This window comes from Haematobia irritans, chromosome 5, assembly GCF_050003625.1.
Source record: "Haematobia irritans isolate KBUSLIRL chromosome 5, ASM5000362v1, whole genome shotgun sequence".
NCBI lineage: Eukaryota > Metazoa > Arthropoda > Insecta > Diptera > Muscidae > Haematobia > Haematobia irritans.
The window spans coordinates 9,845,734-9,871,484 of NC_134401.1; the positions used below are offsets into that span (position 1 = coordinate 9,845,734).

Consider the following 25,751-nt stretch of genomic DNA (forward strand, 5'->3'; position numbering starts at 1 on the left):
AAGATTTCTATAGGAAAACTTCAATTCAGCCAGGCTGAAATAAGTTTTCTTCAATTCAGCCAGCTTGACATAAGTTTTCTATAAGGAAACTTCAATTTATCGGGGCTGAAATAAGCCAGGCTAAATGATATTTTTTATAGGAAAATTTCTATTCAGCTAGACTGACATAAGTTTTCTATAAGAAAACTTTAATTCAGGCAACCTTAATTATAGGAAAACTTCAATTCTGCTAGGCCAAATGATGTTTTCTATAAGAAAACTTCAATTCAGCCAGGTTGACATGAGTTTTCTGTAGGAAACCATCAATTTAGCCAGGCTGAATTTTGTTTTCTCTAGGGAAACTTCAATTCATCGAGGCTGAGTTATGTTTTCTATAGAAAAACTTCAATACAGCCAAGCTGAATTATGTTTTTTTGTAGGAAGACTTCAATTCAGCCAGGTTGACATACGTTTTCAACAGGAAATCCTCAATTCAGCCAGGCCGAACTATGCTTTTTTATAGGAAAACTTCAATTCAAGGTGAGTTATGTTTGTATTGGAAAACTTCAATTCATCGAAGCTAAATTATGTTTACTATAAGAACACTTCAATTCATTGAGGCTAAATTATGTTTTCTATAGGAAAACTTCAATTCAGCCTAGCTGAATTATGGTTTCTTTATGAAAATATTAATTCAGCCCGGGTGAATTTAATTTTTTATTAAAAAAAACTTCAATTCAACGAAACTGAATTAAGTTTTCTGTTAGAAGACATCAATTCAGCCGATAGAGAAATTAATTCAGCTAAGCTAAATTATATCCTGAGCTATAAAAAACCTGACCTGAGCAGAAATATTTAATCTTCACTATTATATATTTCCTTTGTGTTCAAAAGACTTTCATTAATAGGCATATTCCATGCCATGTCTAAGGTATGGATCAACAGCTCTCGGAAACCGATATTGCTTTGATTTTTTTCATATTGATATTTTCTATGTTGGCAAATTTCAAACAATATTGTATGCAATACTTACCATTTTTTACTTGCAAACTAACGCCAACACAGCTCGTTAACACCAAATATAAAACGAACAGAATATAACGTATAGACGTGCAATTAAAGGTGTTGCTGCCACAACAACTGGTTCCAGCCGCTGTGGAACTCTTGCCATAATGTCGAATACTTCTGCTACAGATGGATCTAAAATGGGTACTGGTTCTGCTGTTATGGGCACTACATTTAGATGAATAGCCGAAGGTATTGTTGATATAGGTGTTGATGTTAGCGCTTATGGAGCTAAGAGGTTTCCAGGCTGCTTTGGTATTAGGCGATGACAACGAAGCAGCAGCACATGTACAACTGAAATGTTCACTTGTAGGGGAAGACAAGGATACGAATGTTGAGGGTGCTGGAGACAAAGATAACAATGATGTCCTCAATGTGGATGTGGATGATGATGACGATGACGATGATATTGTCGTTGTCGTTGGCAATGTTGATATTGAGTTTCTGACTGCTTCTGACAATGATATGGCCGTTGTTGAGGAAGTTTTATTGTTGAATATCGTTGGCACTCTTCTTAATGTTTGGCTTTGTGGCAAACACTTTTCATTGTTATTGTTGTTGTTGATTATTCTTGTTGTCCTTGTTGTACTTTGACTTTTTAAACTTAATTCATTTGTTGATTTTGTCACATTTTGGGATTTTATTACAAGCAGTCTTTTGGGGCCATTAGAACTTTTATTGCAGCATTCAAAGTTTTTGTCTACACCGACAATTCCTTTGTTTCTATTATCATTGACAATTGTTCTGTTTGCTTTTGATCGTTGTTGCTTACTCACGTCTCCTCGCCCTTTTCGTTGGTCACAAGCAACAATTCTCGAGTAATCACCGAGTCTTAACTCCAAACTGCTGGTATTGCATGATGACTTATAGTCGTAAGCCATTTTCTTACAAAATTTCAAACAACATTAAACGCCAATTTTCTTGGTTGTTTTCTGGTATTTTGGCTTGCTTTATATAATTCTATTTTCCAGTTTTACTGTTTTTCCTCAACGTTTATTGTTGAAGTCGTTGTGGCGATGGTGGTGTTGACTTGTGATAAGATGCACTTTTTGTTATGGCTTTTATCCTCTTTGTTATCGTTTTATTTCAATTAATTGTTTGAAAAAGTTTAAATAGCTATGAATTGCCATTTTATGCACATCCATAATAGCTGAAATTTTAAACAACAATACAAAAAAAAATTGAATTATTACCTTAGAATAATTATGTTAAATAATTTCAAATACAATAAACAAGAAAGATGAGACACAGACGTCAGACACAGTGCTACGAATTCCATATAAGTGGGAGTTAAAACAGATGTACCAGCCTTTGAGCTATTATTGACTGTCGTGGGAAGCTATGTGCGGCAGCTTTACCATTGAGGATTTCTGAAGAGTGGCACAAAAAGAGTCACTCGCCATAAAAGATGGCACAATTATTTTAAAAATGTTTCATGGAGAAAATATACAAATTAAATTCATTTTTATCAGCTTTTTTCTTATTTTTTTTTTATGTTCAAAAAGAAACTTAACCCTTTCACTACCGAAATAAACCTAAGGATACAAACTTGAATTTTTCTTCTGTTTTTACTTGTACTAACAGCATGTAGAACAAAGATTGTCATTTTGAAAACCTACCTCAATTACTTCAAGAGCTATATGAGCTTCTTCTGAAAACTTGATTCTTGAATTGTGACGAAATGGCCTTACGAAAATAAGCGCTATTTGGGCTATAAAATCTTTCAAACTGTGGGAAAAAAATACAAAAAAGAACCCGTAGAAGTATCAGCTATAGTTTTTGTATAAATGTCCATTTACTAGAAACATACAGTACAAAAATAGTCTCAAATTTTCGAATTTTTCGTTTATTGTTAAAAAAGTTTATAAAAATGTATGTGCTCACCAAAATGGACAATATTTATAACTTATTTAGATTAAAACATCTACTTTAAAATAACATCGAGAAATAAATCGAAACTAAGTGGGAAAATATAATTTGGTGTATTTTTCGAATGTCCTTCTCAGTGGACATCGGTAGTGAAAGGGTTAACAACAATGAATTGTTCGAATAGACTACCTTTGCCACGTATTATGGCGTACAAAGGGTCGACAAGGCTATCACACGTTGCGATAGTTTTGGCCCATCCCTGACAAAGCACTGTCCTGAGATGATCGACACTTTTGTATTTTTATATCAATCATCATAGAATAGTGAAGTTTGTCAATCCGTTTGTAACATATCGAAAATGGATTTCCCACTATATGTTATAAAATACATATACTCTGGATCTGGGAGATATTCTATATATATATATATATATATATATATATATATATATATATATATATATATATATATATATATATATATATATATATATATATATATATATATATATATATATATATATATATATATATAACCATGTCCGTTTGTCTGTTGAAATCACGCTACAGTCTTACCATAACGACGGTATTGTCCTAAAACTGGGCACATATTTTTTTTTTGTTTTTCAGGCAAGTTAAGTTCGAAGATATATATCGGTCCAGGGTTTGATATATAGGCCCTATATATATCGATCTCCCACATTGACTTCTTGGACTTCTAGAAGCTGCAATTTTTCTTAAAATTGATATCTAGGGTTATTTTAGGACCACAAAGCACTTTGTCGGATTTAGTTTTTTATCGATCCAGTTTTTGATCAAGCCTCCATGTAAACCTATCACCCGATCTTACTTCTAGAGGGCGTCATCCAAATTGCTCAAAATTAAAAAAATTTAAAACAAAAATTAAAAAGAAAAAAAAACATTAAAAAAAAAAATTAAAAATTCCATTCATTCGAATGTTGGGTGGTAAAAACCTCCAAACTTTAAATATCAAATCAAGGCGATGAATCGATGATAAACTGTCTATATGCAGAAATTTTAAATTTAGCATCGGTAAGCGTATTATTTGAAACAATCTTTTCGAGATGGTGTTTCATAAAATCCACCTTAAATTCTACCACAAGAAGCTTTCAGGGGGAACTATTATATTTGATTCATGGTGGTGGGTTCTTTCGACTGTATATGCTTGTTTAATGCCAACCGTACTTTCCAAAATGCACCAGACGCGAAAATTCCAACGGATTGAGATCACGGTTGCCACAGTTGGTAGAATTCTACCAAAAAATTTAGATTTTTTACTGTTTGGTACATTTGTAGAATTCTTGATATTTTGGTAGAATTTGCAAAATATTCTTCTCCAACTAAAATGTAGTTCAATTTTTATAGAAGAATACAACTTTAACGGAATTTTCTACGGAAAAAAAATTTACAAAATTTTCTATAAAAAAAATTGGCAAAAAATTTTATAGAAATAATTTTTTTCTATAGAAATAAGAGTTTGGCAAAATTTTCTATGTGTGAGAAAATAAATTATAATGGATCTCGTTATAAAATCATAAAATGAGCGCCCCCTATATGTCAAATTTGGTACTAAAGTTACATTATAATGGATTTATGGTCAAAAAATAATTGTAACAAAATGCACAAAACGCGCAAATTAGTTAAAATAACATATCAAATTGTGTAATATACGTCGAACTCTATCCAAAAAGGCGTACCAATACTCCATAACAATCAGTGGTGTGGAGATATGGCCACTTTTATACAGTGGGTCCCAGACTGCAAACAAACAAGTTTGGGTTGACAAAACCAACTGGGAATGGAAGTAGAAATCGGAATCTACCAACCAACACAAGCCTTGTGTTCCAGATCCGCTGGGGAGCCGAGATATTGGCCACTTTGTGTTATGGGCCACTCATCCTAGAAAGAAATTTCCAAATTTCTTCCAAACGGAAATATGTTCTAAAGAAGTAAATTTTGGCAAAATTTCTATAGAAATTTTTGACACAATTTTCTATAGAAGTTCATTTTGACAAACGTTTTTAGAGAAATAAAATTTTGAAAAAATTTTCATTAGAAATAAAATTTTGAGAAAATTTTCTATAGAAATAAAATTTTGAGAAAATTTTCTGTAGAAATAAAATGTTGACAAAATTTTCTATAGAAAAAAATGTTGACAAAATTTTTTATAGAAATAATTTTTTTCTATAGAAATAAGAGTTTGGCAAAATTTTCTATAGAAATAATATTTTGACATAATTTTCCACAGAAATAAAATTTTGACAAAATTTTCGAAAAAAAAAATACAATTTAGACAACTTTTTTCCATAGAAGTAAATTTTGACAAAATTTGTATAGAAATAAAATATTAATAAGATTTTCTAAAAAATTAAATTTTGACAAAATTTTCTAAATAAAAATAAAATTTTGACATAATTTTCTATAGAAATAAAATTTTTACAAAATTTTCTATAGAAGTAAATTTTGACAAACTTTTTTAGAGAAATAAAATTTTGACAAAATTTTCTACAGAAATAAAATATTGACAAAATTTTCTATAGAAATAAAATTTTGACAAAATTTTCTTTAGAAATAAAATGTTGACAAAATTTTCTATAAAAATAAAATTTTGATAGAAATTTCTAGAGAAATTAAATTTTGACAAAATTTTATAGAAAAATACAATTTTGACAAAATTTTCTATAGAAATAAATTTTTTACAAAAGTTACTAGAAAAAGAAAATTTTTACAAAATTTCGGCCATTACTACGGCCCCCACCATTACCGTCGTCGGCGCTCGAGTTCTGGCGGTCAACCGAAGGTATAATTTTACATATTGTTTGTTCACAAACAGTTTAATTTGGAATCGCATTGGTAGGCGCCAAGCATCTCCTTGGCTCCTTCCAGACAAACTTTTTTTGTACATCGCTGAATTCTTGCACGGTTTGGAACTTCAATTGCTTTAGTCCAAACTCATTTTTAATATTTTTTCCATTCCTTCTCGTAATATGTTCACGAGCAAATTTTTGGTATGGATTTCGATCAAATCTGGCCTTCACTTTGCGGATGATTTCTGATATTTCAAAATTCTTGTAAACCATAGTATGAACTGTCACTGGAAGAAATCAGACGATCGGCTGAATGGGAAATAGTTGTTAGGTTAGGTATAGTAGTAGCTTGATATTTCAAACTAACACATCCCCATGTTCCGATCGCAAGAATTTAGTTTTCTTATAAAGAAAAAAATAAGATACTATAGGATATAAATTCAATTTGTATTTGGTCTTCTTAATAAAGAGAACTATGTTGCCAAAATTTTGAATTTATTTATTTCAGTGTTAAGAAAATATGGTCAAACAAAAATTTTGTGATTTTTGCGATTCGGAATATCGGTACATACACCATAGATCATTTAGATCCATTTTGATTTGATTAAAAAAACCATGGAATATATCAACTCAGGAGGTAATTCTTAGTCGATTTGTATATTCAATGTGTGGTCTAGCAGACAATATTTCTGGTTGCCATCACATATTGATTTAGGAAATATTCTAGTTCTACGAGCATCAGATTTAAATAGAGACCAGATAATATCTTTTAAGATGCTCTTTTACTAAGAAAAACTAAAAGTTCTTTACCGAAATATTTCTAAAGCTTTAAACAATTGTGGTTTGCAAAACAACATACCAGACAACATCTATTACAATATACAAAGGTCCGCCAATAATTATCCCGTTTTTGTTAAAAAAAATAGACAGCGTTTACCACCATTTGGCACTAGAACAAGTAATTCCGATGACGATGATGATGATGATGATGGTAGAGTTAAAAGTAGTAGGAGTAATAAAGCTTGCTCATATTATAGTACTATATGTAGTAGCAAATCAAATTCTTTGGGAAAACACCTGGCACAACTACAAAACAAACAAAAAGAGGACGGGGTTGATCGGCGAAACTTCAAAGAGACAAATAAATACCTTCACCCTCCATACATACATATGTATGTATATGACACGGCCATATATACATACGTATGTACATAGATACTGTTATTTATTATGTACTTGTTATGATGTATGTTTGTGCCATGGATGGATGTGTACACATGTGATAAGCATATTTAATAATTGATAAACACCATTGAAAGGAAATCCCAAGATAATTGTATACAAAAACAAATGTAATGAAAAAACTCTTTTTGGAAGGCAAATAAGAAGATTGCAAAAAGAAAAAAAATAGAGCAATTGTATCGGTAGGATTTATTTCTTACTATAGATATAAACTTGAAGATGTAGAGTATTATTTGCTTATTCGAAAATTCCATTCTTTTGTCTAGAAGAGAAGTTAGAACTAGAATTCGATACCATTGTGTAACTCGTTCTCGTTAATAAAACAGAACAAATGCTTAAGTGAGTGTCTGTTGAAATTAACTGATTTCAAGGATTTTTTTGTTAAAAAAAAAAAAACAATGCTAACAAATACCAAAATTGGGAGACCGGTATAAGCTGGGATACAGCGTTACTGTTGACCTGAATATATATACGGACGGCTCGAAGATGGATGAGGGCACGGGCAGTGGTATCTACTGCGAAGAGCTGGGTATCAGCGATTCATACAAGATGGGTGACGGATGCAGCATCTTTCAGGCAGAGGTGTTTGCCATTGCGAAGGCTGCAGAAGTACTGTTGATGAGGCCGATATTCAGGAGCGATATCAGCTTCTTCATCGACAGTCAGGCAGCAAATAATGCCTTAGGAAACCCGAACATAACGTCGAAGGTAGTCAGCCGCTGTCGTAGAGAGCTGCATACCTGGACATTATGGGTACCTGGACATTATGGAATAAGGGTTAATGAGGAGGCGGATGTGTTGGCTAAAGAAGGCGCATGTGGGACGAACAACATCGTTATACCGGGAGACCGGTATAAGCTGGGATACAGCGTTACTGTTGACCTGAATATATACGGACGGCTCGAAGATGGATCAGGGCACGGGCAGTGGTATCTACTGCGAAGAGCTGGGTGTAAGCGATTGATACAAGATGGATGATGGATGTAGCATCTTTCAGGCAGAGGTGTTTGCCATTGCGAAGGCTGCAGAACTACTGTTGATGAGGCCGATATTCAGGAGCGATATCAGCTTCTTCATCGACAGTCAGGCAGCAAATAATGCCTTAGGAAACCCGAACATAACGTCGAAGGTAGTCAGCCGCTGTCGTAGAGAGCTGCATACCTGGACATTATGGGTACCTGGACATTATGGAATAAGGGTTAATGAGGAGGCGGATGTGTTGGCTAAAGAAGGTGCATGTGGGACGAACAACATCGTTACGGATGTCTTCCCCCCTCTATCCTTATATACTTACAGGATCAATATAAGATACGATGATTTATGGAAGGAGCGTTGGGCTTCCTCTGCGAGCAAACCAAGCTTATTTGGGACAACAGAGCCGCAAGAACTCTGATTTCCTGATGGCGACCCGCAGAGATGATCTGAGAACATTGATAGGCATCATAACAGGACACGACACCCTTGGAAAACACATTGTAAGGTTTGACTTAATGACTGATGATATGTGTAGATGGTGTCTTGACCCAGAGGCAACAGAAGACTCCTACCATTTTCTGTGCCAGTGTCCAGCATTATCCTTTAGAAGAAACAAGATACTGGGATCTTTTTTCTTTCAGGATATAACGGACGTACGGAACTGTAACATGAAGGATATACTTGCCTTCATAAAGGCCTCGGGATGAAAAACCTAGGAAAACTTTCTTTGAAACTCGCCTGCAAACTCAAATGATTGAGGAGGACGAAGAAGAACAACAATGAGGAAACACAATGGATCAACATTGTCTATGTGGGAGCCAACCCTTTTTGTTACGGGCTGGTCACATCCTCCATAACCTAACCTAACCAGCGTTTCTAAAAAGTGAAACGAAACGTGTCTCTCGCAAAAGAAGATGAAATAGTCATTTTAAAAAGAGTGACCCATGAAGGATATTAAACGCATTTCGAAATTTAGGCGGACCTGGAAAACGTTAACTTAAGCAGTCTGCTAATGTTTTTGGAACAATCTGGTTTGTTCAACAGAAGAAAATAATCGAGAAGATTCAGTGGTTAAAACTAGAAGTGCCCATATGTAATAGGTACTTGTAGTTGATGTGGTATCACAATGAACTGAACAGTCTAAGTGAGACTGAAACTAAATCGGGCTGCCACTTACTTAACGTAACATAACCTAAAGGTAATATTAAGGAAGTTTGTTTATTTTATATACAAATTTCTTTGCATACTTTTAGGAGGGACACCTGTCCTATGAAAATTTTACTATAAAAATACAAATTAAAATTACAAAAATTTACTATAAAAAGGCGAAAATTGCCAAAATTGTAAAAGCACAGATTATAAGCGTAATTTAAACGGTATATGGGATCAAAATCTATCAAAAATAGTTCAGTACAAATGAATGTGACTAAAAAGAGCCATAGCATGATACAAAAGTGACATAAAAAAATTACAAAATTATGTTATATAGTGGCACAATAAAAATGGGATGAGATCTGTTTATGCTTTAAACGAACGTAATATTTCTCAATATCACCAGAAATCGAACCAAAAAAAATCGTTATAAACATCTCCAACTTCAAGTATATTCTTATCTGGAATGAAACAGGACCCTTGGAAAAATAAAATAGTACAAGGTTGAATCAATTTCTCCTTATGATCAGTCTGATGCAGGTGTTTTGTGTGGTAAATTCCCGTAAACTAAAAATATCGAAATTCATTCCAGATCAGTTTGTTATTTTATTTTTGTGATGTGAGGGAAAGGGGTATTTTCCACGGATTCTATATAAATGAGAAATAAATGATCTTTGATACGATTGCTTTGATTTTGGAAGGTTTGGTTGGGTATAGTGGTAGCCAGATATTTCAGGCTCACTTTGACTAATCGGTCCATTGTAATGCCACTGAGTGCTGCCCGGGTCCAATCGGCTTGCCACATTGCGTTGAAATCACTTAGAGATGCTTTGAAACACTCAGAAATGTCACCAGCATTATTGCGAGGGGAAAGATGTTTGGTCGAAACTTTAATTGAATCCATGACCCTTTGTTTTCAAGGCGGGCATGTGGTTTTGAAAAAAAAACTGTGAAGCGAACTCGTAGGACTCGTCTTCTCGATGGAAATTAGTTCCAAGAGACGTAATTGCCCGATCGCGTCTTGCTAGTTCCAAATCGCTTTCTATTTTGCAAATAATGTTGCATCTTTTGAATCTCATATTTCAGGCTCACTTGGAATATTCAGTCCATTGTAATACCAGAGTGGTAAATCACAATGAACTGAGTGCTGCCCGAGTCCAAACGACGTTCTACACGACGTTCAACACAGCAATAAAACCACTTAGAGAAGTTTTGAAACACTCAAAAATGTCACCAGCATTACTGAAATGGGGCGGGTGTTTGCTCGAAGCTTTAATTGAAAATTGTTAACAATTGCACCACGGTAATTTAGGAAGGAAAGTTGTGAAATGTACTCGTAGATCGTTGGACGTAGTTGTCGAATCGCTTCTTGCTAGTTCCAAATCGCTTTTTATTAACACGATTTTTTTCCGAAAACTTAGGTGTGGTCGTTTCTAATAACCAAGTTTTGAAGTTTCTGAGGGTCCACAGGCTGACATATAGGTGTTGAAATTTGGTCACTTCGAGTGTATGAAATTCTGTTTTAGCTGTTAATTCTAGCATAACGTAAACCAAGTTGATTTGGATCATGTGTACATAGACTCATGTGTACATAGACCTGTAAAAAATAGGAAAACTTCTAATGTGCTCCCCATTGGAGTTCAAGGAACTGTCAAAACTTTCGACTTTTCATTAATTACCATTTTAAATGCGAGCTAATTGGACATGAAGATTAAGGAATTGGTATTATTATGCTATTGAAAAGAAAATACCAGACACTCATCTTACAAGCCTGACTATACATATGTTCCAGTGTCGGCTAGTCCACATTTCCATTGTCTCTAGTAAGATCTGGCTGAGTGAGATGATTCAATTTGTGTCTTATATGCTAATTTCTTATGGAAATTACATACGAGAATATTTCTCCCAAGTTGAATTATTTTATCACCACCACTGAGCATCATCTTTTCCCTGCAAACGTCCTGCCCCTTGGGTCGATAAAGTTATAGCACGCACTTTCAAGGTAATGAATTTAATTGTATTGGAAGACAACCCACTTGGTAAAAATTGTCTTTTACCATAACAACTCACACCTCAAAATTGCTGGTGACATTTCTGAGTATTTCAAAGCTTGGTTTCGCTGCAATGTGGAACGCAGTTCGGACTCGGTTATAAAAAGGAAATCCTTGTCATTGAGCTTAACATAGAATCGGGCAGCACTCAGTGATAAGGAGAAATTCACCACCGTGGTATCGCAATGGACTGAATATTCTAACCCCCATAATTTGCAGTCCTCGAAACGCTGCATTAACGAGTTGGGCTTCGTGTACCGATATAAAAAGAGAATATATTCTTGTATGAGACGCATGTCACTGAAAAAGATCCGTATCCAATACGTGTAGAAGTTCCGAGAAATATCTATAAAGTGCAATTTTAATTTGTGTTAAATTGACCACCTGAGGCTTTGAATTACAAAATAAAGTCAGCTTTGAAAAAAATATGTCCTTTGATTTTTCATAGCCTAAATATGCTCTAATCGCAACATACTTCTTGGGATTTGATCCCAAACCCATACCCAATTTTTGTTCATTCTTTTCTCAAATCAGCTCATTGACTCTATACTAAAATCGGCGAAAAACAAAAATATAAAAAAAGTCTCTAATATTATATCTCGCCATTCCAGCCCATCCCCAAAAAGATTGTCCCTCAATATTTAAGTAAAGAAAGTTTACAAACTTCACTTTTGGTTCTATCTTGAGAAATGAAGATCATATTCCTCAAGCTATGGAAATCTCTAATATATAGGATTTCTCTAATATAATATAGGATTTCGAATTGGACTTTCCTAAAATCTACGTTGTACATAGTTCGCTAACACTACATTAGCTGTCTATGTTACTCACATATCCCTAATATTACTCGCCAAAAGTTTTTTTCTTTGAAATAGACTTCATACATTTATGACCTTTCATTTATTCATACACTAGAATTTGTGATAAAAAGTATCCTTTAAAGCTAGACAGACTGTCTGAAAAGTATTATGATGAGTTCCGCATAGTTTTTTTTTTCAAAGCTAGAAAAACTAGACCTCATTTTAAGTAAAATACGGCAAACAAACTTTTTTCTATGCACCCAAAGAGTCAAACGTCTGGACCAGACTATACATATATGTATGTGAAGCACTGTTCTTTGGGTTTTCAGTAACACTTCCTCCACCGCATGCCTTTTTGTGACAAAGTGAATGCAAGCATTTGGAGTGAGCCTAACTGTCTGTCTAGTGATGCTGGTTGATTGTGTGATGATGCCACTTGTGCAATAATATCATGACAGACAACAAAAGAAGCGTAACATTCATTCCATTTGACCCAAATTCACTGTCTGGTTTAGTTATTAAAGCTTATACATATTCGCCAACATTAACACATCCGTACACAACTACTGGATGAACCGCCACCCACAAAGGAATATACCCAGCAAAGCATACCACAATTCACTACTTACTACTATATCATTTTGTTTTTCATAGCAAAAAAAAAACGATGCAGACATCCGCAGACGACGTCTATATTACAAAAATTATACATTAAATCCTCTTTGGACCGGCTCCAACACATAGGACACAGGACCGACGACCAACGACGTAGACAAAAACAAAATCGATGCTTGAAGAGGACGAGATTTAACCGAGAGTTGTTTTACTGGGAAGCAATGTACAAAAGCCACTAACACGACGACAATAACAAATAAATGTAACAGCCAGCCAAGGCAACACAACCTTTCTTCCAGCCATCGTCAACTATTTACAAGTGGGGAAATATGTCTACGAATGAAATGGGAGCAGGCAAACTCTTAAGAGCTTCTAGCCGCCACCTTCTCAGAAAAATGGCTCAAGCATAGAACCAACCACCACCCACAATATTACACAGCCCCCATCTTATGGTTGTTGTATGGGATACAGGCCAAGTAATAATAGAGGATTCCATTTAAATTCATGATAATCTCTTAAGACCCGAGACCGCCTACGAAACAAAAGCAATGACTAAGAGTATACAATGGACGGACTTGTAAATTCTACGGATTCTGCCACCATTTATGGGGTTTTCCCAGAACAGGAGAAATAAAGCCACAAAACAAAACAAACTTTTGGGAGGCTAACAACACCAAACAAGCAACATGCAACGAGAAAAAATAAGAGGGAGACGATGGGTTAGGATCCACAACAACACCAAACGAATAAAAGTAGAAGGCAAAGATGAAAGAATCGAGGAGATACAGCAAATGTTCAAAACAATGAAAACACGCACACACAAAAACGACTTACATTTTACATGTTTGTAATAACTCGAAAAAAAACTATGGAACTTACATTATTAGTTATCATAAAGTTTAAAATATATAGAAATTATTTTTTTAAAGTATTTTTTTATATTTCTCCACTTGTTTACGCTATATTTAAAAGCTGGTAAACACAATTACATCCCTCAGTGTAACAGTTGGATAGGCGACAGAGTCCGTAGCCCAAAGGAAATATAACGCCGTCGCTTATAAAAACAGATGAGACGATTACACACACTCACACACGTTGTGTATAGAGGGAATAGGGCAAATCAACAAAAATAATAATTGTTCAAATTTTATTAAATATATAAAGAACTTTATACAAACTCTAAAACACGTACTTCCATAATGATTTTTCACTTGAGTTTGTCGTTAATCAGGATACAGCAAAGCTTTCTTCGAAACTTTTCCACAAATCCAATAAAATGTGATTGACTTTTGTCGATTTTGTTTTGTTCAGATTACGAATGTGTACATTGGAAAAATAGAATATTGCGGCGGAACCTTACATGTTAGCCTTCTTTAATTAAAACAAAATTATAAAACAAACACACACTTCACAATGGATAGCACCAATTATTTTCTTAAATTTCTTAATAGATTTCGTTCACTTGCATTGCAATGCATTCTTTCTTGTTGATCATGGACTTAAGGCAAAGGAACCAAAGATCACATATATAAACAAACCAAACGAGAACTTTTCGACTCGCACACAACGCATAAATATCGTTCTTCACAATTGGTTGGTTTTTTTTTTTTAATATGTATTAGTTTGTCATTTACACATATATTTTTTGTCATATATTGGTTTTTTATGTTCTACCAATTCCAGATCTCGTCAAATAACATAGAATTATGTCCCCGGGGACAATACGACCGACACCGACAGACAACAACTTCACTCTCTTAAAATTGAATTCCAAATGAATAGTGTTGAGTGTTGACTTCCAAGAGTATTTTAATAACCGGTACCGGTTTGTTACAGCTATCGATAAATGGCAAAAAATGGTGAAGAACGATAATCGATTACAGTTATCCAAATATCTTTTATTAAGTGAATCGCCTTACCTAATTTGAAGCTGAATTTTAACGCAACGCTTGATGAAACTATTACAGGTAGTTTCATTAACACCAAAAATAAACCGTTTTCAGGGAGCTTTGGTATTCTACAAAACAAAAACTATTCTCTTTTTAAGGCGAGTACTAAGTTCAAGTTTAGCCGCTAAAATGAAAAATAAATCAGTAAAAAAGCCATAAAATTATACATCTTTGTTGCAAAATTTATTATAACTTGATTGGGAGTAGCCCAAAGCAAATTTTCCTAAAGTTCGTATTCCTTAAAATGGATTACTAAAGAAAAGTAATCGTGAAAAAATGGCGATTTTAGCGTCTAAACTCAAACTTAATACTCACCTTTAACCGCTAAAGGCCGGTATGCACCTCTAGCGAAATTTTCGGTAGCAAAAATTTATTTAAGTCTACAACAAAAGAAACAGGGCTGTGAAAACAATGTTTAAACCAGCTAATCGTTTTTAAAAATTGTTAATATATGTTCCAAATATTCCTCAAATAAATTGTTTATTATTTACAGACCTTTTAAAACTTTTACGCACACAATGATTGTAATAAATTAAATGTTTGCTGCCAAAGTATGCTTTTGATAACCCTGTTTTTTTCATTAGAGGTGCGTACCAGCTTTCGAAATTGAACACTACCGAAAATTTCGTTAGCATAAATAGCAATGCATTTCTTATGGGAATGAAATTTTTCGCTAGAGGTGCATACCGGCCTTAAAAGAACCCTACCGTCAAATGAGTAGCTGACTACCAAAACACTAACTTTAAATTCCCTTGTATAGACAAAATTTAAGCTAACTACTATGCAATGCAGAAATTACATTAACAAAAGTTTATACAATACTTCGCTAACGGCAACCGATACCTTCCGATTGCAGACAGCGTCGTTTTTTGTTAACTCATTTTGCAGTTCATTAGTAAACAATACCGCGTGCTATCGCTTCGTTGAAAAATTGTTCCTTAAAATAGAGAACTACTAAAAAAGTATAAAGTGTTTTAATAACAAAATTATTATTGTGTTTGGCTGTTTGAACATTTCTTCCAAAAGAACACGAAGGGTGTTAGCAAACTACATTTGAGAAAGATTTTTAAAAAAGAATTTTGAAGTTTCTTATTAAATTGTTATATGAATAAATTTTTGTTTTATGAAATTATAAATTGTTGAACCATCTTTTATTGTAGTGAGATAAAAATATTGATTTTAGGGACAACATTTAATTAACTAACTTTTCTTTGACTGAAAACTAACTAACTTTAAATTAACGTATTGGTAACTAACTTAAAGCTAATTGAAAGCAGTGCAGAGTTGGACAATTGACTACTTCCTATGACATCGCCATGTTAATATAGTTAAATCCATATAAATTCAATCCAAATGTCGCCCATTACAACTTGAGAAATAGTTAGCTTTCATTTAGTTTGAAGTTAATTGCATGTTCGACTGGGTGGTATTAATAGGGCTGTTTTCTTTTAGCACTGGATGCAACATTTGTATGGGCTATCCAGAAAATCTCATCAGTGCAAGTCGCGTCGGTGTTGCCAGATTCACAACAGCAATTTATAGTGATTCACAACAGAAATTTATTGTCACTAATTTATCGAATAACATGAGATCAGAGAATGAAGCCGACCCATTCTTGTCGGCGGCGGCTGCCACTTGACGGCTAAGTCGTCAAGTGGCAATCAAGGAATATTAATTAAAGGTAAAGTCACGAGCAAACGTGTGTACACCCCATGATATTTAGAAAGTCAAACTAAAATGGCAGGTCACTTAAGTTGACATTTTGTGTATGTGTAGTGTTGTTGTATTGTAATATTTATGTACACAAAGAATGTAAACAAACCTACTAAACGTAAACAATGCCTTTGACAAGATGAATGTCGATATTAGTCACCTGATTGCATGACTTTACCTCTTTAATATGCCTTGCGTGACAATATGTGAAAACCAGAACAGGCCTGTATATAAATATTTTGCCATCAGTTGTTTATATGTTACTACCTATAGGTTATATCTGCTATTGTTAATCGATGTATAGATTTTTGATCGGTTATCGAAATAAATCTGTAATCGATAAATTCTTTACTTGTTTTAAACCGCGCCAATAGGGAGTTTGTTTTTTTTGCGCATAGTGTTATTTTTTAAATCAATTGTTTTTCATACATACGAATAAAACTAAAATGCCTCCAAAATCACGTCCTCGGACCAAGAAGAAAATTGTAATTGCTCAACAGAGAGGAGATTTGGGCGAAAGCAGTACCAGCCAAAACGATGACAGTGATATAAATGAGACAGACGCAACAAACAGAAATAGACGAAATTTGCCAAGGGCCACTGAAGCTTTCCATTCACCCGAAATTGACAGCAATGCAACTGATTATGGTTTGGAATTTACAACTAGTCGCATAAGAAGCCAGGATTCTCCACGTCGTTGTTCAACCCTTAATAGCGGCAGATCACAAGATGAGCAATCACCTCGAAGAATCACAAGACAGGAGGCAAAGAATTCTACGAATAATGAATCACAAAAGCAAGGTTTGATATTTGTTTATTTCAAGAGCCTTATCAATTTGGGATTGTATTGATAAATTGTTTTAACCCGGACCGGTTAAATAAATTAATATTTTGATCCCATAAACTTATGAAAGTTTGACTATAAAAAGCCAGGAAGAAGTATGGGTAACTGTGTTACTATGTTACATCCAATAATTTATTTCAATTCAGAATAAACTTTTAAGGTGAGTACTATGTTCGGAGTTTTCACCAAAACACTAAATTAAAAGTACAAATATATTTGTGAAGACGTTCATATTTTGATCAAGTCTTACCAAATAATGGATGGAAAAGATCCAAGGAATTGATTGCAAATAATTCTATATTTCTAAATTAAATAATTAAAAAAAGTAGCCGTGAAAACAAGCTGGTTTTCAGCTTGAAAACTGAACATAGTACTCTGCTTTAGAATAGGACGTTTCCATTTTTTTGGAATGTGAGAGACGGTGTTCACTTAAATAGTCAGGTAGTATGTTTGGTTTTCACATGCTCAAAAATTTAATGGGAAATTGAAAGAACAATTTCTGGTTCTTCTTCTGCAATTGTAGTTACTTTTTTAATTATCTAACCCTTTAATTTCGAAAAGGCAATAATGTAATTCCATATACATTTTTAGATTCTTCCAGAACTCGAAATATAAGTCCTCTAAAATCGATGAATCGCGGGGAAATTAATCATTCAAAGACAACAAAAGCAAATAAAAAACAACCAAGAGATCCAAATGAAAGTGGTGATGAAAATAGTGAAAATGGTAAATATTTAGAATAATTTCTGGTTCTTCTTCTTCCCTTTAATTTCGAAAAGGCAATAATGTAATTCCATATACATATTTAGATTCTTCCAGAACTCGAAATAGAAGTCCTTTAAAATCGATGAATCGCGGGGAAATTAATCATTCAAAGACAACAAAAGCAAATCAATCAAGAAATCCAAATGAAAGTAGTGATGAAAATAATGAAAATGGTAAATGTTTTTATTTTATTGTTAGTTATAAATTTTAAGCTGTATTTTTTTGTCAGAAATACCAGAGCCTACCACATCTGCAGCTCTAAAGAACAAAAAAGCGACAAAGGCCAAACCAAAAGGAAATCAACAAAAACCACTACCTAAGGACGCTAAGAAACCACGTAAACAGAAGGCGCCTCAACAATTAAATGTCCGATTTTTACGCGATGTCAGACTTTTGCAAAATACTACGAATTTCTTGATTCCACGATTACCATTTGCCAGAGTTGTACGTGAAATTATTATGGATTGTTCGTGTGAAGTTACCAAAATCACAACTACAGCACTTGAAGCACTACAAACGGCATCTGAAATGTATGTAACTCAAAGACTACAGGATGCCTACATGTTGACATTACATCGCGGTCGCGTGACTCTGGATGTACGCGACTTGGAGATGATAAATTATTTGAAAGCGTCGTTGTAAGATTGAAAAACCAAGAATATATATTAGAGGTCCGTTTTTGTTTCTGTTATGTTTTATGTTTAAAAAATAAATATAGTACCTAGTTGACTTTGTAATCATTAATGCATAATGGTCAGATTAAGGACCCAATGAAACAGTTCATGAAATGGAGAAGAAACTTCATATGGCCTAGTGCAATCTAAATAAAGTGAAATCTCTCAAACTTGGACATTCTGAATCCCGGACACATTAAAATTAACCTTTCATAACTGGACACCTACCAAGTGTGGACAAAATGTAGGCGACCATGGGTGTCCTTCTTTCGGAGGTTTCACAGTATTTTGTTTCTATATTGAGTTTATATAGTCCCTTCTTATGTGCCCAAAATAAAAATGCGCATAATTTTGAAATCACACTTGGTATTTGTACTCCGCCCAAAATAAATTACTTTGTTAATTTAACTGATTGTTTGGCCGTCTAACCACCTATAGGTTAGCCACAATCTCAAAAATATTCTCAAATTGTATCCAAAACTAAAACAAAAACTCATTTTTCCTTTTTGTAATAGTTCTTGTATTTGTTTACTTCCTTTTTTGCCATCTGTATTTTTCTATTTTTTTCTCATTGTTTTGAATACTCACACATACAATAGAAAACTCAAGAAATTCTAATAATTAACTCTATTTAAAAAATGAAATAATAAAATAGAAATTATTTATATAAAAAAATGAAACAATAAAATAAAGGAACCACTAATGTTAATAATAAATTTCAGAGTCCATCTAAATCTTCTTTGTTGTCCCACGCATGATTGTTGCTGGCATTGTTTGTAGATTTCTTTTTATGTTTGACGGGAGGATTAGTACCCTGGTTAACAGTTTGTACATTTTTTGGTTTACTAGTATTTGAAGATTGAGCTTTCACACCTTTCGGTGGATAGGGTATGGTAAAAAGTTGAATGTTCAAATGAGCGCAGATTTCCAAGCAGACCTGTAAAATAATAAAGATGTAGTAATGTCGAATCAAAAATAATTAAAATGTTTGATATGTATACAGAACAAAGCTTTAGCCTTTTATTTCTATAGAAAATTTTGTCAACATTTTATTTCAATAGAAAATTTTGTCAACATTTTATTTTATAGAAAATTTTGTCAAAATTTTATTTCTATAGAAAATTTTGTCAAAATTTTATATCTATAGAAAATTTTTTCAAAATTTTATTTCTATAGAAAATTTTGTCAACATTTTATTTTTATAGAAAATTTTGTCAAAATTTTATTTCAATAGAAAATTTTGTCAAAATTTTATTTCAATAGAAAATTTTGTCAAAATTATATTTCAATAAAAAATTTTGTCAAAATTTTATTTCAATAGAAAATTTTGTCAAAATTTTATTTCAATAAAAAATTTTGTCAAAATTTTATTTCTATAGAAAATTTTCTCAAAATTTTATTTCTATAGAAAATTTTCTCAAAATTTTATTTCTATAGAAAATTTTTTCAAAATTTTATTTCAATAGAAAATTTTCTCAAAATTTTATTTCTATAGAAAATTTTTTCAAAAATTAATTTCTATAGAAAATTTTGTCAAAATTTTATTTCTATAGAAAATTTTGTCAAAATTTTATTTCTACAGAAAATTTTCTCAACATTTTATTTCTGTAGAAAATTTTCTCAAAATTTTATTTCTATAGAAAATTTTCTCAAACTTATTTCTATAGATAATTTTGTCGAAATTTTATTTCTATTGAAAATTTTCTCAAAATTTTATTTATATAAAAAATTTTGTCAAAATTTTATTTCAATAGAAAATTTTGTCAAAATTTTATTTCAATAGAAAATTTTGTCAAAATTTTATTTCAATAGAAAATTTTGTCAAAATTTTATTTCTATAGAAAATTTTGTCAACATTTTATTTTTATAGAAAATTTTGTCAAAATTTTATTTCAATAGAAAATTTTGTCAAAATTTATTTCAATAGAAAATTTTCTCATTATTTATTTTTCTATAGAAAATTTTCTCAAAATTTTATTTCTATAGAAAATTTTTTCAAAATTTTATTTCTATAGAAAATTTTCTCAAAATTTTATTTCTATAGAAAATTTTTTCAAAAATTAATTTCTATAGAAAATTTTGTCAAAATTTTATTTCTATAGAAAATTTTGTCAAAATTTTATTTCTATAGAAAATTTTGTCAAAATTTTATTTCTATAGAAAATTTTGTCAAAATTTTATTTCTATAGAAAATTTTCTCAAACTTTTATTTCTATAGATAATTTTGTCGAAATTTTATTTCTATAGAAAATTTTCTCAAAATTTTATTTCTACAGAAAATTTTATCAACATTTTATTTCTGTAGAAAATTTTCTCAAAATTTTATTTCTATAGAAAATTTTCTCAAACTTTTATTTCTATAGATAATTTTGTCGAAATTTTATTTCTATTGAAAATTTTCTCAAAATTTTATTTATATAGAAAATTTTCTTAACATTTTACTTCTGTAGAAAATTTTCTCAAAATTTTATTTCAATAGAAAATTTTGTCAAAATTTTATTTCAATAGAAAATTTGGTCAAAATTTTATTTCAATAGAAAATTTTGTCAAAATTTTATTTCTATAGAAAATTTTGTCAAAAATGTATTTCTATAGAAAATGTTGTTAAAATTTTATTTCTATAGAAAATTTTCTCAAAATTTTATTTCCATAGAAAATTTTCTCAAAATTTTATTTTTATAGAAAATTTTGTCAAAATTTTATTTCTATAGAAAATTTTGTCAAAATTTTTTTTCTATAGAAAATTTTGTCAAATTTTTTTTTTCTATAGAAAATTTTGTAAAAATTTTGTTTCAATAGAAAATTTTGTCAAAATTTTATTTCTAAAGAAAATGTTGACAAAATTTTATTTCTAAAGAAAATTTTCTCAATATTTTATTTCAATAGAAAATTTTCTGAAAATTTTATTTCTATAGATAATTTTGTCAAAATTTTATTTCTATAAAAAATATTGTCAAATTTTATTTCTATAGAACATTTTGTAAAAATTTTATTTCTATAGAAAATTTTGTCAAAATTTTATTTCTATAGAAAATTTTGTAAAAATTTTATTTTTATAGAAAATTTTCTCAAAATTTTATTTCTATAGAAAATTTTATCAAAATTTTATTTCTATAGATAATTTTGTCAAAATTTTATTTCTATAGAAAATTTTGTCAAAATTTTATTTCTAAAGAAAATTTTGTCAAAATTTTATTTCTATAGAAAATTTTGTCAAAATTGTATTTCTATAATAAATATGAAACTTTGCTACTAATAAACTTACTTGCGAGCAATATCTCACTAGATCTTGAGTACCCCAGATCAATGAGAACCACAACAACCAAATCTCTGGAACGACACAATTGAAATATTGGTTGAGGAACAACAACGCAGGTCCCAATAAAGACCAGTCCAAATACTCCATTTCAGCTTTTGTCATATGGGCAATCTATGAAATAAAATAAAAAAAATTATTAAACAAACATTAATATTCTAGGGTATTATAGCGTAAAATCACTTACCACCAATTTATTGGTTACTTTGGCTGCCACCATACCAAATGCCACAATATAGAGGGACGAATGTTCAGTGAAAATATTTTCAGGTGATTTTTGAGCAATAATAAATGCGGGTAGCACCACCAATGTCAACGGTATGCTTGGTGACAAAACACTAGTTCCCTAATTTCGTATTAGGTTTAGATGATGGGAAAGAGGAATAATAATAAAGGATATCAGTATGGGATAAAGAAGAGATTTACTAAGTATGTAAGGGAAGGAAAATGAAATGATAAGGCTATTTATGCGATGACAGCTTGTTTCAAAACAATTTTAATTTTTAAAAGTATTGGGAGCACAAATTAGTAATGCGGGACTGACAACAGAATTACACGTTGTTTTGCGGCATATACTCATCAGAAAATACTAAAAGTATTTTCATGTCATAGCCTGTTTCCATAGCTTTCATTTTCGGTATGTGTGCTTCGCCCGGAGTGTTAAAAACAAAGTATTTTTTATAACCACGACCACAGAATGGTTATGAGAGTATAATAAGTTTGCCATCATGTTTGTAACACATCGAAAAATCGAGTTCCCTCTATATAAAGTCCATATTTGCTTGATCAGAGAAAAATTCTAAGACGATATAAAAATGCCCTCTAGATTTCTAATATCAAGCAAATCGGATAACAATTGGGGTGTGGGGAAGCCCAAAGTCAACTCGGGAGATCGGTTTATATGAGAACTATAGCAAAACCTGGATCTATTTATATCCCATCTTCGAACTTGATTTGCGTGCAGACAAAATCTAATCTAATCTGTACCAAATTTGAGGACGATAGCGCCATTATTGAAGGCTGTAGCGTGATTACAACAGACAGACAGACGGACATGCTTATATCGTCTTAGAATTTCTCCCTGATCAAGAATATATATACTTTATATAGTCGGAAATCGATATTTCGATGTGTTAAAAACGGAATGACAAACTTATTATACCCCCGTCACCATTCTATGGTGGTGGGTATAATAAATTAGCGCTTGGGCCCCCCAAAAAGGTCTGTGTCCGCTTCTCGTCCAAATGCTTCATTTGCATACTATTGTATGCCGTGGAAAAATATGAGCAAAGTGTTCTTTTTTAATAATGTAGTAAATCCCCAAATTTATTGAAATTCCCTACCAAATCCCCAAATACCAAACTCAAAAATTCGTCCCCATCCACGAAAAAATATACCCAATTTCAAGGAAAAAACAGGTGCCAAAGGATGGACAATAATTCGACTGGTTAGTCTATTACAATTATTTTTTCGCGAATAAATTTTCAAAAATTTAACAAAATAATCGCACATTTTTAATTTGAGCTCCCATTATGATTTTTTATTTAATACAGACTTGGATTATTCACGCTTTTGATATGGTATCCAGAGTATTCATTAGTTTTTTTACATTTAATGAATTCCTTCATTTCATTTTCATTCGTTATTAAAGAACTGAAATACTTTTTTTTAATAAATACATGTATTTCAATACTTTTTATATTTGAATAATTAAAAAAATACATCTTTTTGGCTTTTTCTTTCATACATAGCGGATTACAGAGATTTAACAAAAAAAAAAACAAAAAGGGATACAATGTGAAATATTAAAACAAAAATGAAAAAAAATGGGTTAATGGACAAACAAAAACACAAAACGTTAAGATGGATAATATTTGTTAGGGAGTTATGAGAAACACACAAACCAAGTTAATAAATTACATAGATTAGTTTTGTTAAAAAAACCCCATGTGATGATTACTATGGACATAGAGCAATTTGAAATGTTGCATGATCAGAGGTAAGGACATTCTTCAAAGAATAGTTTTTTTTTTCACATGATGCACACTATATACTATAGCATAGATATATACGGACAAATATACACTATGGTATTATTAAGGGAAAATCATGTTTACACAATGGATTTTATTTACAAACTATTTCCAATAACCTTTTATCTATAGTCTATATATAGAGTATACAAATACAACTTATTAGATAATATATATATTAAATACCATTGGAAACAGGATCCTAATATTTCTACAAATATTATGATCTAGTGTTAAATAATATTGTGCTGTGTTGTGGTGTACAGAGAAAAGGTGTTTTTTGTGCACTTGTTGTATGGACATTTGTGTATTTAATTATTTCAATATTAAATAGATCTAGAAAAGCAGTTTGTGTTACTCGTAAGTATTGATAGTATATGTGATGCTATAGAGTGTAATCTCAATTTACTGGCCATATTGTGATCCAAATACAAATAAAACAAATTTTTTTTTTCAACTAAAACATCTGAAAAGGGAGTGTAAAAAAGTAATTTTGTAAAAATTTCTCATTAGGCTAGAAAATTGTGTGGCATGTTATGTGTGTTCGTGTGTGTATAGATATAGAAAGAGGAAGACTAGTGCTTGATAATAATGATTTTGTCGACTTTTTCTCTTCAAAAGAAAAACAAAAAAAAAACAAAAACATACACGCTAATAAATAAATAAATAAAAATGAATACATATAGGGGAAAAAACTAGATAGAAGCTTTCACAGCATTACTTTATCGATCAATGTAATTTATGTATATATATAATATTTATTTTTTGTTTTAATAAAATCATGTCTTACGGCCACTGAAGATCCATTTTTGCCACATCCTTCAGTTGTTATAACTTTAGCATAACGTAATGCTAATAAAATATCAATGCCAAAGGCTAAATATAATGGGAGTATTCGCAATTCACAGCCAATAAAAGACACCTGAATAATGCAATCGAATGCATAGATGGGTCATATATTTGTCACATAAATTTAATGATAGACAAAAGGTAGTTTTTCGTTTTTTTTTATAAATAAATTTGCCGGAAAAAATGAAAAATGAGAAAATTTTAATAAATGTGTGTATTTGTATAGATTTATAATATTGAAATGGCAAGAAAGAAAAAAAAATTAACAATATATTCATAGAATATGCAATTGTTTTGAAAAAACAAAAGAACTAAAAAGCTTAAAAAAAAAAGAATTAATTAATAAAATTAATCAAAATCAGAAAACAATTTCCAGAAGATGTAAACCAAACACTGTATTGGTAGAATAAATTCATTATAATAAAAAAAATATATATTTATATACTTAAAACTAAAAAGAAACTATTTTTTAAATGGCAATACTCTTACGCTTTATAAAAGATCATTCTAATAATTCAATAATTTATTGTGCAAATATGTACTATCAAATTTTATTATTTTTTTTGCCTTTTTCGAAATAAAATTGCTAAATTTCAAGAGCAAAAAGGTGGTTATAAAGACAATTTTATTTGTATTGTGTTCATGGAGAGTTATCTCCATCAGTTTTTGGTAAATCCCCCATTTCGATTTTTGGTTTTAGACCCATTTTTTTTTTCAAAATCTATGTGATTTTCGGTAACTCGTCGTATGCTGTTCGGTACTTTATATACATTTTTATTAAATTGTTTTATTTTCCTTGGCAAATATTTTTCTATAGAAATAAAATTTGAACAAAATTTTCTTTAGAAATAAAATTTTGACAAAATTTTCTATAGAAATAAAAATTTTCAGAACATTTTCCATTGAAATAAAGTTTTTAGAAAAATTTCTATAGAAATAAAATTTTGACAAAATTTTTTATAGAAATAAAATTTTGACAAAATATTCTATGGAAATAAAATTTTCAGAAAGTTTTCTCTAGAAAAAAATTTCA

At 31.3% G+C, this 25,751-nt stretch overlaps 3 protein-coding genes across 6 annotated transcripts in view; 1 reads left to right on the plus strand and 2 right to left on the minus strand.

The window, feature by feature from the left end:
• Nucleotides 1–14,340, minus strand: part of arr (low-density lipoprotein receptor-related protein 6) — a 190,633-nt gene extending 176,293 nt beyond the window's left edge. The window contains exons 1-2 of one of the 2 annotated variants that reach the window (XM_075310354.1): nucleotides 13,768–14,340; nucleotides 1,013–2,194 (exon numbers count right to left, since the gene is read on the minus strand). In XM_075310354.1, the coding sequence (XP_075166469.1) occupies nucleotides 1,013–1,925 (913 nt within the window). In that variant the 5' untranslated portion in view covers nucleotides 1,926–2,194; nucleotides 13,768–14,340. Of the gene's footprint in view, nucleotides 1–1,012; nucleotides 2,195–13,454; nucleotides 13,591–13,767 lie in introns of those variants that run through there. The other variant, XM_075310355.1, reaches the window with a different exon arrangement.
• Nucleotides 14,341–16,590: 2,250 nt separating this feature from the next.
• cid (centromere identifier) lies at nucleotides 16,591–18,583 on the plus strand. Its single transcript, XM_075308812.1, has 4 exons — nucleotides 16,591–17,038; nucleotides 17,673–17,807; nucleotides 17,891–18,019; nucleotides 18,076–18,583. Exons 1-4 carry the CDS (start codon nucleotides 16,684–16,686, stop codon nucleotides 18,486–18,488), a joined length of 1,032 nt encoding a protein of 343 aa, XP_075164927.1. The 5' UTR covers nucleotides 16,591–16,683; the 3' UTR covers nucleotides 18,489–18,583.
• Nucleotides 18,584–19,016: 433 nt separating this feature from the next.
• The window catches only part of bbc (choline/ethanolaminephosphotransferase 1 bbc), a 36,701-nt gene continuing 29,966 nt past the window's right edge, over nucleotides 19,017–25,751 (minus strand). For 2 of the 3 annotated variants that reach the window (XM_075308810.1, XM_075308811.1), the window contains exons 5-7: nucleotides 22,024–22,182; nucleotides 21,786–21,950; nucleotides 19,017–19,457 (exon numbers count right to left, since the gene is read on the minus strand). In XM_075308810.1, coding sequence (XP_075164925.1) covers nucleotides 19,239–19,457; nucleotides 21,786–21,950; nucleotides 22,024–22,182 — 543 coding nt within the window. In that variant the 3' untranslated portion in view covers nucleotides 19,017–19,238. Of the gene's footprint in view, nucleotides 19,458–21,785; nucleotides 21,951–22,023; nucleotides 22,183–24,659; nucleotides 24,792–25,751 lie in introns of all 3 variants that reach the window. The other variant, XM_075308809.1, reaches the window with a different exon arrangement.

What these genes read in the sequence shown, in the direction of transcription:
- cid (XM_075308812.1), top strand. Translation starts at nt 16,684, where the DNA reads ATGCCTCCAAAATCACGTCCTCGGACCAAGAAGAAAATTGTAATTGCT. An exon ending in TAATGAATCACAAAAGCAAG is followed by an intron (nt 17,039 to 17,672) that starts GTTTGATATTTG and finishes ATACATTTTTAG; the next exon opens with ATTCTTCCAGAACTCGAAAT. An exon ending in TGATGAAAATAATGAAAATG is followed by an intron (nt 18,020 to 18,075) that starts GTAAATGTTTTT and finishes TTTTTTTGTCAG; the next exon opens with AAATACCAGAGCCTACCACA.